Source organism: Lactuca virosa, chromosome 5, assembly GCF_052849685.1.
Source record: "Lactuca virosa cultivar CGN04683 chromosome 5, Lactuca_virosa_CGN04683_v6, whole genome shotgun sequence".
Classification (NCBI taxonomy): Eukaryota; Viridiplantae; Streptophyta; class Magnoliopsida; order Asterales; family Asteraceae; genus Lactuca; species Lactuca virosa.
Window position 1 is genome coordinate 311,301,002 of NC_136430.1, and position 14,665 is coordinate 311,315,666.

At 36.0% G+C, this 14,665-nt stretch overlaps 3 protein-coding genes and 1 long non-coding RNA gene across 4 annotated transcripts; 1 reads left to right on the forward strand and 3 right to left on the reverse strand.

Moving 5' to 3' along the window:
- The first annotated feature begins 1,192 nt into the window (after positions 1–1,192).
- LOC145115097 (serine hydroxymethyltransferase 7-like) lies at positions 1,193–3,949 on the forward strand. Its single transcript, XM_079051263.1, has 4 exons — positions 1,193–2,705; positions 2,815–3,220; positions 3,301–3,402; positions 3,560–3,949. The coding sequence occupies exons 1-4, from the start codon at positions 1,254–1,256 to the stop codon at positions 3,769–3,771; spliced, it is 2,172 nt and encodes a 723-aa protein (XP_078907389.1). The 5' UTR covers positions 1,193–1,253; the 3' UTR covers positions 3,772–3,949.
- A 1,733-nt stretch (positions 3,950–5,682) lies between these two features.
- On the reverse strand, positions 5,683–6,772 carry LOC145117071 (uncharacterized). The gene is made up of 2 exons (XR_013712479.1): positions 6,108–6,772; positions 5,683–5,998 (listed from the first exon to the last, which is right to left on the reverse strand). It is a non-coding gene; the product is annotated as an uncharacterized LOC145117071 (long non-coding RNA).
- A 285-nt stretch (positions 6,773–7,057) lies between these two features.
- LOC145116323 (uncharacterized) lies at positions 7,058–9,655 on the reverse strand. Its single transcript, XM_079052666.1, has 3 exons — positions 9,374–9,655; positions 8,162–9,282; positions 7,058–7,631 (listed from the first exon to the last, which is right to left on the reverse strand). Exons 2-3 carry the CDS (start codon positions 8,795–8,797, stop codon positions 7,512–7,514), a joined length of 756 nt encoding a protein of 251 aa, XP_078908792.1. The 5' UTR covers positions 8,798–9,282; positions 9,374–9,655; the 3' UTR covers positions 7,058–7,511.
- A 470-nt stretch (positions 9,656–10,125) lies between these two features.
- On the reverse strand, positions 10,126–14,328 carry KT2/3 (potassium transport 2/3). Its single transcript, XM_079051266.1, has 12 exons — positions 14,105–14,328; positions 13,617–13,962; positions 13,295–13,519; positions 13,064–13,222; positions 12,939–12,996; positions 12,534–12,851; positions 12,183–12,422; positions 11,744–12,064; positions 11,442–11,636; positions 11,276–11,351; positions 10,618–11,181; positions 10,126–10,532 (listed from the first exon to the last, which is right to left on the reverse strand). Exons 2-12 carry the CDS (start codon positions 13,868–13,870, stop codon positions 10,402–10,404), a joined length of 2,541 nt encoding a protein of 846 aa, XP_078907392.1. The 5' UTR covers positions 13,871–13,962; positions 14,105–14,328; the 3' UTR covers positions 10,126–10,401.
- Positions 14,329–14,665: the final 337 nt, after the last annotated feature.

Genomic DNA, 14,665 nt, shown 5'->3' on the forward strand with positions numbered 1-14,665 from the left:
AAATCTATATTCGAGAATTGAGAATTTAAAATAGGAAAAATATGTTATCTAATGAAAATCAGGATAAATGGATTTCCAAAACATTTTTTGTGTTTTTTTTTTCACTTATTTTGAGGTCCTTTTATATGGCAGGTCATCTAGAGCCTATATGGCAATTATGATGACATGGTACGTTCATATTACTTAAGTTGGTGACTGGTTTGCTTATGTGGCAATCCACGTCAACTTACTAAAAAGAAAAACAAAAAAGTGCATAAGAGGGCAGAAAGCAAAGTTCAAACTCACGATCTCATATTTTTGAAGTGAGGGAAACGAGGTTGAACTGAGGATAACTAAGCAAAGAGTTCTATTCTAAGTAGGAATCAGGAGTTCAATGATTCAAGGTATTAGGTATAATTTTTGACTTGTGCATATATCGTTTTTGGTCGAATCCAGTGTCCAATTCGACTATGAAATATATTTATTAATCAAAATTTCTGATTTTTTATTCAATCTCGTTTTGGAAGGATGTTTTTATCAATTTTAATTTATGGGGATGTTTGGATGGAAATGGAGAAATGGACAATGTTCAATTAATCGATTTAAAATAAAGTGGTTTGTTTATGATGATGGATCCTACATTCCTACTTTTGCTATACATTAGTCCACCGGTATGCAGAAAAACAAACGGGTACAGAAGAAAGTTCATTTAAAGTTTGGATCCTGGGCTGGTTCCAGTTATATATGGGCTTCAATTTATGCACATCCATGATCCATTCCAGCCTGAGATCAGTTATTAAATTTTAAAGTGGTCCAAGGCCGAGTTTCATAATTTCAACAAGGACCGGACCGGAGTTTTACATTTAGTTTCAAAGACTTAAAATTTCACTTATATTTTGTACCTAATTTTTTTACAACATTTTGCGTAATTTTTTTTTTTTTAAATCTTTTATCTAAAAAGTCTAAAATTTGTGTTTGGCTTTATTTTTATTTTTTTTGGCGGTTAATGAAGTGCTTATGCCTAATGTTTGTAACAAAGGAAAGTAGTTTTTTTTTTTTTTTTTTTTTTTTTTTTTTTTTAAGAAGCCCCTTAAAATACTAAATAATTTTCGGAATATACTCTTTTTTAAAAACAAAAGGTCAGAAAGTAGAACGATTAAATCATATTTTATTTTGAAAAAAAAAAAGACATTGCGGGTACTTTTCATTATCACAAATATCTGAAAATTGTTTGTTACCCACAAAACGGACTAGATGAACCTTCAGAGGCATGGATGTGTCCAGGTGCATCCCCTTTTACAGCTTCATCAAACGAACACGTCTTCGTTCTCTTCTCCCTCATCCCTCTTCTCCATCTTATGCGGCCATTGTCCCCTCTCTTTCTGTTTATACTCCTCATTTACTGCTCCAAATTCATCCATACTCCTTCCTTAATTCATCTTGGAAAAAGTACACGATCATTTGCTTTATGGAATCCCAAATCACATGTACCTTCCTCTTTGCTTCCCACCATTGTTGCTGTTGTCGTCATCGTCTTTGTTAGGATTTTTCGAATTTTGCTCTTTAAATACTTTTTTCTTCTATTAAGAATTCTGAAATCCAAGGATATGCCTCGTGCTTCCCGATCCAACGTCTCGTTAGGGTTTTTGCCTCATTCTTCCCACCATAGCCAGCTTTCCGACGGCTCTATATCGTTTCAGATAGATTCGAGTTTCCATAGCTCTTCGCGACATCTCGTTTCATCTGTCCCACTTCAGTTGATGGAGGAACAGACCACGACCGAAAGCAACAGCGTCGAATTGAACAATCAACAACAGCAGAGAAACGTCGGGAGCGTTGATTTAAACGGGGAGAGCAAAATTGGGGGCGAAGAAGAAGAAGAAGAAAAAGATGTTGACAACTTTCAAATTTTGGGGCATCCCATGTGTTTGAAAAGGCGAAGGGATGATTATAGCAGCGGAGCTACCCCAGAGTCGTCTTCTTCATCTACATCATCGAAACGTTGTCAAATCGATCAAAGCGGGCAAGAGAGAAGTCTTGAATCACGTCGACAAGCTGTTCGAGCTTGGGGGAACCAGTCCCTTCAGGCTGCTGATCCTGATATCTTTGATATATTGGAGAAAGAGAAGCAAAGACAGTATAAGGGTATCGAATTGATAGCCTCAGAGAACTTCGTTTGTAAAGCAGTTATGGAAGCTCTAGGGAGTCACCTGACTAATAAGTATTCTGAAGGAATGCCAGGCGCTAGGTACTATAGTGGCAACCAATACATTGACGAGATCGAAATTCTTTGTTGCCAACGTGCCTTGACAGCATTCGGGCTTGAAAGTGAGAATTGGGGTGTAAATGTTCAACCATACTCTTGTACATCTGCAAATTTTGCAGTATATACTGGTTTGCTATCCCCTGGTGATCGGATCATGGGGTTAGATACCCCTTCAGGAGGGCACACTAGTCATGGCTACTATACACCGAATGGAAAGAAAGTATCAGGCGCTTCAATCTTCTTTGAAAGCCTTTCATACAAAGTTAACCCACAAACAGGTATTATAGATTTTGAAAAGCTTGAAGAAAGGGTACTTGATTTTCGCCCGAAGATACTTATTTGTGGTGGGAGCTCATATCCTAGGGATTGGGAGTATGCCAAATTTAGACAGATTGCTGACAAGTCTGGAGCAGTCTTGATGTGCGACATGGCTCAAATCAGTGGTCTCATTGCTGCCAAGGTAAAATTGTCTGCTAATCGTGATTTTCAAATTTCAAACTCAATTCTTTTATGCGTAAATATCAAGTCTTTTATCCTTACAAAAACATCATGTGGTTGTTAATTTGCAGGAATGTGCAAGCCCATTTGATTTCTGTGACATTGTAACCTCGACTACTCATAAAAGTCTTCGTGGGCCTAGGGGAGGGATTATTTTCTACAGGAAGGGTCTTAAGCCAGGGGTAAGAGGGAAGCTTTTGAATCAAGGTGATGGAAGCTACAAGTACGACTTTGAAGAGAAGATAAATTTTGCTGTATGTCCTGCTCTTCAAGGTGGGCCACATAATAATCATATTGCTGCCCTTGCAATTGCACTCAAACAATTGGCTACCCCTGATTACAAGGCATATATGCAACAAGTGAAGAAAAATGCTCAGGCTTTGGCATCTGCTTTACTAAAAAGAAACTGTAAGCTGGTTACAGGAGGGACTGATAATCATTTGGTACTTTGGGATCTTAGAAATCTTGGATTGACTGGTAAAGATCATATTATCTTAATCCTATTATATGATAACAATAATAACAATGTTGCTGATAAATTCTTCATTTCTTGTCAGGTAAAAACTTTGAGAAAGTATGTGAAATGTGTCACATTACAGTCAACAAAATTGCCATATTTGATGATAATGGGAGTCTGACCCCAGGAGGTGTGAGGATTGGTGAGTGGAAAGATCATACTTTTTTTTTTTTTTGAGATTTAGTTCATTAGGTCATGTTTCTTTTTCAATTAACAAAAGAAAAAATGGAAGTATGTTGCTATTTCATTGCATTTAGATCTAGAAAAATATTCAAAGTACAATGCTCTGTATGGCTCAGGTACACCTGCTATGACAACACGAGGTTGCTTGGAGTCTGATTTTGAAACAATGGCAGAGTTTTTGTATAGAGCTGCTCAAATCACAAGTGTTATGCAGCAGAGGGAACATGGGAAAATGGGAAAGGCATTCCTGAATAAAGACATAGTTGATTTAAGGTCCCAAGTTGAAAACTTTGCAACTCAATTTGCAATGCCAGGGCAAGACATGTAAATATACATATAAATGCTGATTAGGGTTGAGTTTCAATTGTTTTAGAGACATTTGATATGGATAATGGGTATGTGAGTGTATTTTCACGAAAAAAGTTAACAAATTGCATATACATACAAGGTGCTGAATTGCTGATTGAGAATTAAAAAAAAAAAAATAAAAATAGCGTTTTGAGGTATTTTGTAATAGTTTGTTTTTTTGTTGAGAATCTGATATGAGTTGTTTATATTAATTTATTATTTTAACTCATTTATTTATAGGCAAATTCTGGAAAACCAATGTAAGTATATATATTTTTTGTTTAACCATAACCAAGGTTTTTACTATTTAACCACATAAGCTTTGATTATTAATGAGTTAATATTATAAAACACTTTATATTTTTGTTTAAAATTGAACTTTTTTAATATTTTCAAAAAAGGGCCTCATATTTTTTTTCACAACTTTTGCAGTTAAGTTTACTGGAAATTGACAAATTTCTTTTTTCGGAAAAAACCTAGCTAAAAAAAAACATTTGACAAACTTTTTTGTTTTTGCTCGTAATTCTAAACGGAGCTCTTGTCTTTTTCTAGGTTTTCAACATTAAGACATAACGAAAACATTTGATTGTTTTCGGATCAAAGAGAATTTGTTATGTCTAATTCTTGTTAGCAAACATATCAAAATTTATTTGCAAAGATGCTCAGAAATTGCCATAGATGAAAAACAACGGATAACATGACATATTAGATTGTTTTTGGACTTAACAGCAAAACAACTTCCAAAAACTAGGTCTATCTACCTACTCACAAGTATTTAAGTTTGAAACATATTGATAAATCTTAAGTTCACAAGCATATAAAGTTTGTGCATTTGATGTCATTTCCCCTTCTATAGTACAATTATCTCTTTTTTCATAAAGCTTGTTTACCAAATACAACGACCATCATCCCTGGTCGGCTCCCCTTGGATGCGAACCATCATCCCTGCCATTCACTTACCTGGGTATCCCTGTCGGTGAAAACATGAACCGAAAGAATGCTTGGAGACCAATTGTCGAAAAGTTTCATTCTAAACTCTCATTGTGGAAAGCAAAAACACTTAGCTTCGGAGGCAGATTAACCCTAGCAAAAGCGGTTCTTGGCAGTCTCCCGACCTACTATATGTCCATCTTTACCTTTCCAAACGGTATTATTGAGACCCTTAAGAAAATTAGGAGGATATTCATATGGAGTAGCAACCTGGAAAGGAAAAGCATCAGTTGGGTGGCATGGGAAACACTTATTGCCCCAAAAAATGTGGGTGGTACAGGGTTTGGATCGATTAAGAGTCTCAACATTTCTCTACTAGCTAAATGGATGTGGCGATTGAAAAACGAACACACTGCACTTTGGGCAAATGTTATACGTTGCATTCACGACCAGGATGGAAGGCATCGTGCTTCTTTTGCCAACAGATCTAGATCGGGGGTATGGAAAAATATAGTCAAAATCAAAACCGCGTTAAAAATTTCAACATTGATTCCAAGGAAATTTTATATTGGAAACCAAATGACGATTGTTAGGCTTCTGACTTTGTGGTTGATACCCATTTTTCGGTAAGATTGTTACGTAAACGGATTGAAATGGCGAGTCACATTGTCTGTGATAGTCCATTTGAATGGTGCAAAGTAATACCGAATAAAATCTTCTGCTTTATCTGGAGAGCGAAGCTTGGCAAAATTCCATCATCCGTTTCGTTAAAAGCTAGGGGTGTTCCTGTGCCATCGACCATTTGTGGGTCATGCAACTTGGATGAAGAGACGAGCGATCACATTCTTCTATTATGCCCAGTGGCGAAGATTGTCATGAACTCGATCTTATCTTGGTGTGAAATTTCATATGATGGATTTTATTCGGTCAAAGACATGTTACTCTTCATATCTCGGTGGTCTAAATGCAAAAAGAAAAGAATCATGTTGAATACGATCTTATATGGAAGATTATGGTGTATATGGAATGACAGGAACCACAAGGTTTTCAGAAACGTCCCTATCGTACAGGCGAAGACAGTGGAAAATATAAAATCAATAACTTTCGTATGGTGTAAACATAGAGGTTTATTTAAAAACATGGATTGGAGAGTTTTGAATCTTGGTCCATTTCTCTGTTGTAACCTTTTCTCTTGTCCTTTTCTCCTTTCTTGTTTTGTTTTGTACTTCCTCCTCGCATCATCTTGATGTGAGGTTTTATCTTTTAATATATATTTGCTGTTTCCAAAAAAAAAAAACTAAATACAACGACCACAAAACAAGATGCATAACAAAATTATATTTGTCAACAATCATTAAATCATGGAGGAAAGAAATAACAACTTACCTCGTTGTGAGGCTACATGCGACTTCATATGACATGCGATGTTGAGCTCAATTAACGAACTTTGAGGCTTGGTTTCAAGTAGAAATGACAAATTTTAATGGCCATGTGTTTGATTATTGAACTAATATGTAAGATTAACTTTAACTTTCTATCATAAGGAAAGACTTTAATATTGCATTTTTAGACAATAAGCACCAAATCAAAGAAGGGAGCTGATATATCCACTTTTCTAATTTATCCTTCCACTTACAAAAATATTGGTTTCCCATTATACCCTTTTGTTCATTAAAAAATATATATATGAAGAAAAGAAAGAAGAATCTGAAACGGCCTCCTTCCTAATCGGAGCCGCTTCTTCGCCGTTCTCAGGCCGCGACTCGCCAACCTCCGACCACTGCTTTAGTTATTGTTGAGTTCATCTATTAGAAAACAAGCAATCCCAAATCAAAAATGATCAAGAAACAAAAATCTCATAAACACCACTTCAGAAATCTAAAATCAAAGATCGAACAAAGGAGCAGGTCGGGGATTCGCATCCTTGCAACATAACATTTCTTTTATTTCTTTTTCCTGTGTATAAAAATCAATTGTCTGTATACAGAGTTCTCGATTCCAATATGTTAATCAATTTTAACATTCAGTTTTATTCATTTTAATCAAATGACAAATGGAATCAACAATCACTTTTAACAGTAAAATTTTCACTTCATTCCAATCTGACTAGTTTGATTCAAAACTTAAAACGCTTATTGATTAATCAAATGAACCAATTTAAAAAACTTATTCAGTAATCAAATGAAATCAACAACTTATGAAAATATTGAAAAACATGTAATCCGCTGATTATCACATTATGAACCAGATGAATCTGAATACTTATTAATCAGATGAATCAAAAAACTTATTTATCAGATGAATTAGCAATATTACCAATATGTCCTTAAAAAAGATGAACAAGAAAACTTATTAATCAGATGAAACAAATGTAATCAACAATATAATCAAACATTTAAGATGCTTTGTTCTTGACCCCTAATGACTAATGACTAATGACTAATCTTTGTTCTTGACCCCTAATGACTAATCAGACGAAATCAGCAATAACTAAAGTAGTGCCCACCGGAAAAGTACCAGCGTTGGAGGCTGGCGAGTGGCAGCCGGAGATCGGCGAAGAAGCAGCACCGAACGGCCACCTGCAATGAAGGAGCAGCGACCAGAGATGGACGAGCGGATTCTTGATAGCCGATTAGGATTTAGGAAGGAGGCCGTTTCATCATATAACTTTTTTAATTAACAAAAGGGTATAATTGGAAAATCAAAATTTTTTAAGTGGAAGGATAAATTAGAAAAGTGGATATATCATCTCCCATTAAAGAAACATGGTGACATTATATGATTGGAAAATCAAAATAAGGTTTTATAAATCTCTCCACTGAAACGTTTGTAAAAATTAGCACAAATATGACGGGCACATTGTCGGTGCTCAGCATGTGGCATCACCTCCTTTACGGCTTCAAGAAGACCCTGCATTTAAATATGTTACAAAAATTAATTAAAAAGTGTCAACAAATGTCAATAGGGGCTGTTTTGACATAAAGGCTGTTTTGTCATTTTAAATATGTCAAAATTTGTTAAAAAAAAAAGTGTCCAAAAATGTCAACAGGGGCTGTTTTGACATTAGGGATGTTTTGTCATTTCAAATATGTCAAAGTTTGTTAAAAAGGTGTCAAAAAATGTCAATAGGAGTTGTTTTCACATAAGAGCTGTTTTGTCATTTTAAATATGTCAAATTTTGTTAAAAAAGTGTCCAAAAATGTCAACAGAGGCTGTTTTGACATTAGGGCTGTTTTGTCATTTCAAATATGTCAAAGTTTGTTAAAAAGATGGCAAAAAATGTCAATAGGAGCTGTTTTCACATAAGGGCTGTTTTGTCATTTTAAATATGTCAAATTTTGTTAAAAAGTGTCCAAAATGTCCATAGGGGCTGTTTTGACATAAGGTTGTTAACATATATCCATATTGGTCAAAATAAGCATTATTAGGTAGAAAATTACCTTATGTTGATCTGATATTAAAGTAAGCCCATTTCCTTGAACTGTTTCAATATCTGATTGTAGTAATTCAATGAACCACTTCCAATTATCTTTATTTTCTACGTTCACAACCGCCCATGCAATGGGGTAAATTTGGTTGTTTCCATCTCGACCAATAGCAGCTAGCAACTCTCCTTTAACTTTCCCTTTCAAGAAACATCCATCTAAATCAATCACTTTACGACATCCTTTCAACCATCCTTCTTTTAAAGCCTTCAAACAAATGTAGATTCTTTTGAAATATTTTGCATCGGGATTGACATCGACTCCAATTTCAACGGTGCTTCCTGGGTTTGATCTCAAAACTTCATTACCGTAATCCCATATTCTAGCATAATGATCAGTTAACTTGCCATCAATTAGTGTAAATGCTAAGGTCCTTGCCCTTTCACACTGACCTTTGCTAAGCTTTAAAGAATATCTCTGTAAAAAATCAGCTTTCATTTCTTTGACTTTCGTTTTGGGATTGCGAATTAGGTCACTAAGATAATGGTTAGCAATACAACTTGGAGTTATCAATGACCCGAGGCTGTATTTTCGTGCACAAACATGTTTCTTTTCCAAAGCTTTCACTTGCCAAGTTAGTTCATTTCCCATCCAAGACGCCCAACATCTAAATGGACACTTATTCTCATCATTTTTTTTTGCCACAACGTACTAATATCCTAGAACGATCACACTTGGCAAACCTCAATTGGTATCCATTAGCCACCGCATAATTTGTTAAACAAAGCTTGAACTGTTCCGGGCTTTCGTATTTTTCCCCCAAGTGTGGTTCCATCATATTCCAAGGGATCCTAGGGTTGTGTACAAGAAATTGGTCCCCAATTTGTTGATCTTTATGCTCTCCTTGGTCATATTCTTCATCTGAATGGGTCAATTCAGCATCATCAGATGATATTTCAGGCAATTCCACTTCACCTTGTACCAAGTCATTCAAAAAAGGATCCCATATTGTTTTGTCCATTGAAGAAGGAACATATTCTTCTTCATCAAACTCATCATCTGTTCCATTCACACCCTCCGTATAAACTTCACATAATACATTTGAACTTGAAGCCATAGTTTTTGGTTAAAGCTTCCTTGAAGAATCAATGGAAACAACAAAAATAAGAACTAGGGGTAAAAGACGGTTTGATGTTCAGATTAAGCATGATAGAAATGATCGATTACCTTTTTTTTCGTGTGATTAAGCAACAAGTTTCCCGCCACTTCCAAGAAGCTTTCCCTCCTGTACGTAGCTTTCCCTTTTGTTTTTTTTTACAGAATGACCGCTATCAGGTTAAAAGAGAACGAATGTAGTCCACGTAGACTAACAAGAACGGGTAACCTAGGGTTACCGGATAAAAGAGATAGATTACACGGTTTTTGAAATAATAATGGTTAAATTGTACCAATTGATAATATAAGGGTTTTTTTTAAGCGGTGGAGTATAATAGATAGGGTTTTTGTGTGGTTTTCCCTATTACCATCTTAGGTCCGATATTGCTATAAAACCACTCCTATTCGTTAACACCATTTATAATCACACTGATTATAATCATAGTAAAGGTGTACCTAATGACTAGTAAAAGCTGAATTTAGAGCTTCCACAATATGAGATGTTTTTAGTGGGGTTTTTTCATTAAAAAACTATAAGGAAAAAAGCTTGATGTATCTCCTATAATAGTAGAGTTTTTTGAAATTGTGTTTTATAATATGTTTTTATATGCTGTTTAGTTGCAATGGGTTGAGAAAAATTGGGATCCACATAATCATCGAAAAAGCTCATAAGAAAAGCTTGTTATTTAACAAACAATTTGAAAAAACTTTGATTTTAAAAAGTCCCTTCAAGTTTTTTTCAAATTTTAAAATCTTTTTGGTTTGAAAAAAATCTTAAAAAGCTTCTATTGTGGATGCTTATAGAATCATACGATATTTGGTGGTATCTTAAATTGCGAATTTTATCCCAAATTGTGTATATGAAGAAGAATACATGAAGAATATCTGGGATACAAACCTATTTAACTTTAACTTTACATGGATTACATATTTGTATGAGACAATTAGACAAGTATAAAATACACGACCGTGTAAACATCAAGGAAATCCTTATTCCACCTATATGGAAAAAGAAACTTACAAACACGATCTACATCTAAATTTATCCTATATTACTGATTTATATAAAATGCATCTTGCCAAAACCGAAACGCATTTGTTTATTTGTTTTCATAAGGAATTTCTCCTATAAAAAGCTTGTCATTATCTCTAATCACTTCAACTGAATCAATCTCTGCTCCATCTTCATCTGTAACGACTGCATTTGTAGCATCAAATCCAAACTTTTCACCTTCAAACATAAAAAAGCAAAACTTTAATTATAGCATTTCTTTCAGAATCCTCAAAGCATATGCACAAACTACAGATATATATACCTGCAATAATCTTGAGCTCCATTAACGAACTTGGCACCTTAATAAGTTTCCCAGCCTCTGTACAACAATTCTTCTTCCTCACCATCGGAAGCCCTCTGTAAATACTAACCCTACCAACAAATTGTCCATTTGAATGTGATCTTCCCAAAATACCCTCCTCCCCTCTCCGGGTTTCCACCACCGGCTCCTGATCCGGCATCATGATTCGGTACCCAACCTCTCTTTTTGCCACGAAATCCTTCAAATTTTCTGGTGGAATCTTGTTCTTGAGAGAGTGATCATTCACATCAGCACCATTCATCACGAGTAGCTTTACCATTTCAATGTTGTTTTCAGATACTGCAATTTGGATAGCTGTTGATCCATGGTGGTCCTTTGAGTCTACAAGAAGCCCGTGTTTCAACAGGCCTTTCATCACGTTTAGATTGTTTCTCTTTGATGCCATGCACAGAAGCTCGCCAGCTGTACATGGGTCTGAAATCGAAGCCCAATGGTATAGGATTCGGAATATTGAATGGTGCTTTGTTGCTATGGCATCCCATAGTGCAGTGTTACCTTCCATATCTGTAATATACATATTTCATATTTACATGTTAAGTGTTAACTAACTCCTCATTTTCAAACTAAAAAGCTTGCAAATATTCTTACACAACCATACCTCTGAGGTGTATGTTACATGCATGCTTCAGAAGAACCAAAACACATTCTTCATGCCCTTTAGATGCTGCGATGTGCTGATGCAAACAAAATTTAAAAAAAAAAAGAAAAATCACATTAGAAGTAAATTTATGATGTTTTTGGGTAGAGAAGGATTAGTAGATTACCAAAGGGGTTCTTCCTTTTGAGTCGCTGATATCGGGATCAAGCCTTGCCTTGAGAAGTTCATCAAGAAAAGCTGCATTTCCTGTGCCTGCAATAGTAAGCAAGTTCATCGACATGTTTGGATCTCCATCTCCATCTTCTTCACCACTTTCCAACAATAAGTCATCCAAATCCAGATCTTTAAGCTTCTTGTGATGCTGCAAAGTCACAATCAATATTTCACGACACTTGCATTATGAAATAAATGCCCATCCTGTGTTATGTTATGTCTTGTACAATACAACTTATTATGTCATTAGCAAACCTGAAGAAAGTTTTTGAGGATGGAGACGTTGTCGGGTTGTTTGGTCTGCATTGCTTCAATGAGAGCGGTGGTTTTGAGGCGCAAGAGTTGGCTCAGGGTTTTGGTTCGGTAAGTGTAAGACTGTGGCCTGCAGCAAAGTGCGCCGACTTCACCAAACATGTCACCCGAACGTAAAACACCCAAAACTTGTTCTTTCTCCATTGGATCACACTCTATAATTTCCACTTCACCAGATACGATTATGTACACGTCATCAGGTGCCTCGTTTTGTATTATTACATCTTCTCTCGGTGGTATGTATTCTGCCTTCATATCCGCAACCTATTGAAAGTTAAATAGCTTGATTTTAGATTGAAAAGTTTCGAAATTTATGCAAATTCTGGGTTTTCAAAGTGAGAATTTGACTTGAAATGTCAAAATTAAGGGATGTTGATGTTACCAGAAGCAAGAGAATTTCTCGGGAGACACCCTCGAACAGATAGACTTTTTCAACCGTTGGTAGAAATAGATGCTGTCTAATGCTTGTGCATATGGTTTTCGGAAGCTGCTCGATTAATTGTTGTTGATTCAAGCTTTCGGCTTTAAATCTCAAGCACATGTACGCGAGTATCTGTTCTTTAAGTCTCTTCGGCAAACGATTCCGACCGACGAAACTTGATGCTGCTTCGATGCTGTTTCTCTACAAAAGAACAAATGTGATTCAGTTTTGTAACAGTTTGACTTTTTGGTCAAACCATGTACAGGTTCTAGAGTGAAACAGAAGAAGAATGTCATGTGAAATTTGACTTACGAATTCCATGGTGCGACGAGTGCCTTCCACTACTAAATTAGTCATGTTGCCGATAATGTAGGCGGTGAGGCCAAGATTGAAGAGCATGTAGAAGATGATAAACACCATCTCTGCTGCGTTCTCTGCGTGGAGATCACCGTAGCCGACGGTGGTCATGGTGGTTATAGACCAATATATGGCGGAGACGTATAGGATGTAAAGATCCGCTTCCCTGAAATTCGGGTTCATTGACCCGATCCATGTTCTTCCTTCATGTGGGTATAACACTGCTAGCAAGTAGTAGATGCAACCAGCACAATGTACCAAGAACAGAGTCACCTGTAACACACCCATTTAAGAAATTTTACACTTAAATCCGAAATTATTGATCCAAAAATGTAGTGATTTTGTAATTGATTGACTTACACAGAGAAGCCTGGCACATCTGACCCAGAAGTAGTTGAATCGTATGTCCTTTTCAAGCCTGCGATAGTAATCGTAAGCATCAATGGAAAGTTACTGTACGATTCTGGATTGACAATCGATCTAACCTGGTAAAAAACTGCTTCACGCGGCGGAGACGCCAAAACCGGAGCAAACCCAAGACGACGTACGGGAGACCCATGCGGTGTTTTCCGGTGAATAAGTACGATAGCAACTCGAACGGCAGCGTCGATGCCAAATCCATCACAAACCATGTCGATAGGTACCTTCATTTCCCCCAATAAACGAATCGAATCAATACGAAATGGATGCAAAATTGTAATGCGATAGATAGATACCTGGTGGCGATGCTTTTAGGGTCACGAACAAGGAGATGTGTGACGGGGTCAACGTAAGCAACAATGAAAGTCAAAACAATGTCGACGGCGAAGAAAAAATCGACGATGGAGTCAGCAATGTAGAGTTGTTTATGAGTTTGTGCAGAAGATTTCAGGAACGCAACTTCAAATGGGTATGTCCAAGCCGAATATATTACCATTACCACCATTAATGTCTGCCAATACCTGTAATTATTTTTATATTGTTACTATAAAAAGGTTACAACTATTTTAAGAAACTATACACTAACTAATTTAGCTTTTTTTAAGATATGAATTGTACCTATATTTGGAGTCCATAGGTGATATGATAATGCTGGATCTTGAGGGAATATGATTTTGTATATATGAAACACCCAGTGGAGGGATCATAATCTTTGACAAGCTCCTCAAATTCATAGGTTCTTCTTCTTGATCTCTCTTTTCTTCTTTCTTTTTCCTCGATTCTTTATATCGATCTTTCATCTTTTGATTGTTTGATGCTGTAGCATGCAAAGTGTTGTATACTGTTGGGAAAGTTGGTTGCTTTATTTCCATCTTTAGATCTAAGAGTTCGAGAGACTCTAGTCTAGACGTGTTGTAAGAACACGTTACACAATGTTATGACTTATGAGGCATGAGTTGAGTTCCTGAAAGAAAGAATCTTGACACTTAAGTAATAATATATAACAAATAAGGCATGAAATCTAATAGTATGATCTTCTGTTTCTTGTTTAATATTACAACATGAAGCTTAGCTATATAAAAGAGAATAAAGTGTTTGATAAGAACCTCAAGATAAGGTTACATGATTCGGGTTGGTTTCACCATCTTTTTGGTGGTGGTGTACTGGTGGTTGTGGCGGCGATGGCGGCGATGAGAGGGAGTTTGTGGTGGTGGTGGTCCTTTGGAATTATTCCATGTGAAATTGAGGAAGAATTGTGTTGTTATGAGATCACCTCAAAGGGATTGATGTTTTTGTATTTTCATGTGACAAGGTGCAAAATGAGTGGAGTAGAAGAAGAAGAGTGGCCATTACGAATTTAATTGACGATGACCTTGATCGGTTGACCCGGACCCGGACCCATTTCTTATCTTATAGTAAGGCATCGTAACACATGATGCCACCTCCTTAAAATTGTTGGTCCATACTTTGCACTAAAAGAGAATAACTATTTTAGTGATGTTGTTTGAAGTTTTTTGCACTCCACGCCTTGTATTTTTACACTTTTGATACATAATTTATCTAAATTTTGTTAATGTTAAAAAGCATTTAGGATATTTGACTATTAGCAAAAGTTTGTTATTAAGTTATATGTCAAATCAGATGTTACTTTATTTAAATACCAGAAA